Raw genomic sequence first — 5208 nt, 5'->3', positions numbered from 1 at the left:
TAAAGCGTGACGTAAATGTAGGGCTTTTTATTAAAAAAAGAATTATTCAAAAATATGCTGTAATTGCTGACATCTTAGACAACAAAGAAGTGTGTTTACGCTTCTTTGTAATAGTATAGATAAAATAAAAACGAAATCTTATCATTGTTTTTATTTAAAACTGAATATACATAATGTAATAAGTAAGTATTCGGTACAAATTGTTTGATAATTACTCCAGTTTATCTGTAACCTTAGGTCACGGTAGACTGACAGCTAATATGTGTGGACTATTGTACTGTTTCTCTTAATTATACAACAATAATATTCGTCATATTAGCTACATACGTTTTATCTTACTAATATTATAAATGCGAAAGTTTGGATGGATGTTTGCTAGAGTTTGTAGCCTTAACGGAATTCGATGAAATTTGGCATAGATATAGAGCATAGTCTGGAAGAACACATAGGCTTTACATTTGTTTTTTTTTTTTAATTCCACGAGGACGGAGTCGCGGGCAAAAGTACCATATAAAAATGTCAGATGAGTGTAAAAGCGGGTGTACTTTCGACTAAATCGCACAATCAACTTCGATCGAACTAACGATTACTTTTGACTTCCAAACATTCATTATTCAATAACTGTAAACACGCTCAATTGAAGGAATGCTCATTTCCTACGTTTTATTAGGAAAATGGCAACGAAGGTTAGTATTTAATCGGTTTTCTTGCATAATTAAAAACATTACTAATCCAATAAAATCGCCATTGTATTATTTGTTCCAAAACATATCGATTAAAATTAGACAACGCTTCGTTATTTCGGCGAATCTAAATGTTTGACGCTTTTCCATGCAAGTGGCGAGACAATTCGTGCAAGATATGGGCTCTACAATTGTTAGATACCTAAATAGGTTACTTTAAGAATATTGACTGTTGATAAAATTCCTATTTTCAAATTAATCTATACCATTATAATATAGCGTAAACACACACTTCTTTGTTGCCTAAGGCAGCAATTACAGCATATTTTTGAATAATTCTTTTTTTTATAAAAAGCCCTACACTTACGTCACGCTTTAGGCTATATATTTTCACGCCATTGAACTTAGGGCGTAAATGTTTTGGATAAAAACCCTAATGTGGAAAAGAAACGTTAAGTTGCTGCCAACCTCAAGAAAGCAAGATTGGCAAGGTTTGTCAAGTCATGTAAATTTGACATTTGCTATTGATAATATGACAAATGTAAACAATAAAATAAAATTTTCATAATTTCACGCGGATGAAGCCGCACGGGAACAGCTAGTTGCGTAATAATTTGAAAAAATTAAGACCTTTCTAAATAAATTTATATTTACTTAACGCGACCTTCTTAGTTAGCCGAGCACGACTCGAGAAAACAGTCTTTTGTTAAAGCGAACTAAACGCATTGTTTTCTTAATAAAATTTGCTCCATTGATAGTTTAATTTAAGATAACTTCGTATGCTATGTAAATACGACATGTTTTGATTTTAAGCCATTGAAATCCTAAAGAATACATCGAAGATATGATAATGTTATGAACGTCACTTTAGTTAATTTATTAAAGAGAGTAGTAAGTAAATTCACATTATGTCGAAATATCCTTTAAAAAAATCAAAATAATTGTTTTCTAAAGAGCATGTATTCAGTTAAAAACACTAATCTATAAAAAAACAGACGGATTGATAACATCCTTTCTTTAGGAACTCGTAAAAAGAGGTAAGTAAAAAATTTTGTAACTAAACGTTTAACAAAAGAATAAGCGATTGTAATTTGTAACAACACTTTCTTTTATTGCCTAACAATTTTTGTGCGCATCGTGATCTTGAACTTTGGTCTATAGAGTGTTTATAATATTGCGAAGTAGGAGAAAGTTGCTAGACTGTCTATTAACGTGAAATAGTAACTTTTACGAAATACTATAGAATCACAAAATACAAATGTTCAGAATCAGGAAAAACACTGTTTAATTATTTACAACAATTAACTAAATAATGTAAAAAATAACATTTTTAAACGTTTTTAATTTTTTGTTCATTTCATTCATTAAAAAAAAATAAGCAATTTAAAATGATTACAATCTCAAATCAAAATAATTATAATTTAATCCTAAAAAAAAAAAAACCAAAAACACTGGCAACTCACAATAACAGCGTCGATATTCATAATTCAAATTAAAAAAATGTAAAAAAAACGTAATTCTAAATTCAAAAAACTTTCTTCGTAACTTACTTCAAACTAGTTTGTACCGTGGCCGACATATTCCCGCGCACTACCGACACGACACGCAATGCAACGCTGACTGAATTACCGACTTTGTCGCTATTGCTGCGCGTAGTGCGATAAAAGTTAAAATATATTCATAGAGCTGCACTAAAGATTAATTTCAAAGCATTAGTTTTAGTACTCTTACTTTTACTCTTAGTTTTAGTACTTGAAATCAGTATTTTATCAAAGTATTCATATTCATTTTATATTTTCAGTGTTTTGCATATTCTTTTTTTTTAATTAAAACCAAAGAAACGAATTTAATTAAAGTGAATTGTGTATTGGTTGTTTAATTTCTTATACATACTAAATTGTTGCTTGACAAAAAAGGTGAAAAAAATACATTTAGAATCGCTTCTTTTTTAAAGTCAAGTAAAAATAAGTACAAGTTACAAAACTCTTATAAGAACGGTCCCTTTGTTATTACATAATGTTTACTTTGAAACTAATTTTTATTTACTCTTTTAGTTTTTGGCGTTTAAAAATCTCGCAGCTCTAGTGATGTCCGATGTAACTATTGACAAAAGAAACTTGTCCTCAGAAGCGAGAGTCGTGGGAAGAACATTTTGCCATCTTTTGTTACCAATTCTTCTTTTCTGTGATTGTTGAAGTGAAGGTGTTATATGATATCATTCATTAACAAATCTTGAATGATATTTGTTATTAAAAAATGCGTTCCAAATTTAAAACGTGCGTTTTGCGCCATATTGTGACGTCATCTGTCAAATCTGAAAAGTAAGGTTATTAAATGTATGATTTTAGTTGCGATTTTGTAAAATCTTTCCTTCTTCGTTCTTTATTGTATTTTGTATATTGTCATCTCTTTCTAGCATTTTAACATTAAGGCATTGTTAACTGTTGTGCGTTTGTCGATTGTTTCGCAGCTAATTCAACTGTTTAGTTGTACAACTAACAATCGAGTAGTGTGCGCACCTCCATATAATCTCATTGGAATCAAAGCGCGACTAAACAGTTATGCGATAGTTTACTCAAAGGTATTCACGTGCTCTAAGGCCGTGGTCAAAAACTTGCACGAGCGACGCGCGGAGCACAGTGGGGTATTATCTCGGCTTACATAGACATTTTCATCTGATGTCTTGAATGTCTGCAAACCGAGATTTTAGCCCACTGTGCTTAGCCCCGCTCTTCGCCTGACCGCGACCTTAAAGCGCTTTAAACCTTTACTAAACTATCGCAAAACTGTTTAGTCGCGCTTTGATTCCTATGAGCATATATGGATGTGCGTACACTCGATTGTTAGTTGTGCAACTAAACAGTTGAACTGTGAAATAATCTACAATCGTAACAGTTGTGCGATAGTTTTGTTGCTACATTATATAGATAAAAAAAGATTGTAACTAATGTAATTTTGTATATACCTTTTAATTGTAATGCTTGCTACAGAAGCGGCTGTTCGTGATAAGTCACGTATTGCACTAACGCCTCTTGCTGTAGTACATACACTGTGTTGTATACCAAATACAACAAATATATATTGTACACTGAAACACAGACAGGAAACAGTAGTATTAGTATCGAGAAAATTGGAATATTAAATGTTTTCGTGTAGCCCTGTCTATTGTTATATATGTTTATCGGTTTTTTGTGTATACTCAGGGAACATTTTGAAAGGAAACGGGGAAAAACTCAATTGAACGCTGCATATAAATGTGTCTCTTTAAAAGTTAGTTTGTTAAGGCTTGTTTTTGACCGACTTCCCAAAAGAAGGAGGTACTCAATTTGTCTGTATGTTTTTTTATGTGTGTTACGGCATAACTCCGCCGCTAGTGGACCGATTTTGATAATTCTTTTTTTATCCGAAAGGTAATGCTTGCAGGTGGGTCCCAATTTTATGTTTGATTTTTGGAGTCTAAGACTACGACGTAGTATAGTTTAGTCAAAATCGCGCGATGAAATTTCGGATCATTTTTGCTTTCTTTGCTTATTATTATTATTATTATCCCTTCGTTTGCTCACTGCTATCTAATTAGTATTTGTAAGAAGAGGTGTAGTTTGTCTCGTTGCAATAAACAAGGCATTCCTTAAGTGGAATACCGCGAATTATCGCGACTGTACATTTTAGTGTCATTTTAAAATATGAAAAGATACGACTCTACAATTATGTACTAACTGTTGCCCGTGACTTCGTCTACGCAATGTTAACATAAAAAGGTAGCCTATAACATGCCCGTCTATGTCAGCTAACGTACAATGAAATTCCGGTCGAAACCGGCCCAGCCATTTCGGAGATTACCCGGCACAAACGTAGCTTGCGTACTGACAGACAGATGAACAGACAAAAATTATTTTAATGAGATTTTCGTTATCAGCAACTCAATATTCATCTTCCCGAATCAATCATTCAATCTGGAATTTCTATTGATAGTACAAACAGACAGTCCAATTTTATTATATGTTTAAAGAATTAGTATAATCTGTGCTCCTTACATTTAGATCACAATGAACCCTAAAACAAATTTCACAATGCAATCTGATTAAGCTTTCTTCGATGTTTTATAAATTCGGAATTCTAATTACACCTTATCTTTACATTTAGACAAAGGATCCTATTTAAACAAGATATTTGAATGGTGAATCATACCATCAATAACAGTGGGAAAATATATGTCAAAGCATATGAATAGAATAGCAAAAATCTAGCTGATAGCTGAATTACGTCATAGTGGTTCTTTATGTGAAAATTTAGAGCGCAAACACTTGAAATTAAACTATTCCATTACTGTTAAATCTCGCTTTCATTATATGGATGCACAGTATTCGATTTTTAGTTGTGCAGTAAACAGTTGAATTGGCTGCAAAACAATCGACAATCGCCTAACAGTTGTGCGATAGTTCAAGTCATAGGTTAGGGCCCGCTCTTAATGATAATGTAAATACTCCACGTAATTAACAGTGCATGAGCGTCGGTGGCTCAGTGG

General features: G+C 32.4%; 2 protein-coding genes across 5 annotated transcripts in view; both read right to left on the bottom strand.

Annotated features, from left to right (window-relative positions):
• Positions 1-2333, bottom strand: part of LOC106101614 — a 19392-nt gene extending 17059 nt beyond the window's left edge. The window contains exon 1 of the mRNA XM_013280903.1: positions 2234-2333. Coding sequence (XP_013136357.1) covers positions 2234-2262 — 29 coding nt within the window. The 5' untranslated portion in view covers positions 2263-2333. The remainder of the gene's footprint in view (positions 1-2233) is intronic.
• Positions 2334-2558: 225 nt separating this feature from the next.
• Positions 2559-5208, bottom strand: part of LOC106101509 — a 5602-nt gene continuing 2952 nt past the window's right edge. For all 4 annotated transcript variants that reach the window (XM_013280758.1, XM_013280756.1, XM_013280757.1 and 1 more), the window contains exons 5-6: positions 3649-3771; positions 2559-2997 (exon numbers count right to left, since the gene is read on the bottom strand). In XM_013280758.1, coding sequence (XP_013136212.1) covers positions 3668-3771 — 104 coding nt within the window. In that variant the 3' untranslated portion in view covers positions 2559-2997; positions 3649-3667. The remainder of the gene's footprint in view (positions 2998-3648; positions 3772-5208) is intronic.

Source organism: Papilio polytes, unplaced genomic scaffold (genome assembly GCF_000836215.1).
Source record: "Papilio polytes unplaced genomic scaffold, Ppol_1.0 DF823980.1, whole genome shotgun sequence".
NCBI classification, from domain to species: Eukaryota; Metazoa; Arthropoda; class Insecta; order Lepidoptera; family Papilionidae; genus Papilio; species Papilio polytes.
Note: the sequence above shows the minus strand (reverse complement) of the source record. Positions and strands in the feature narration are given on the sequence as shown.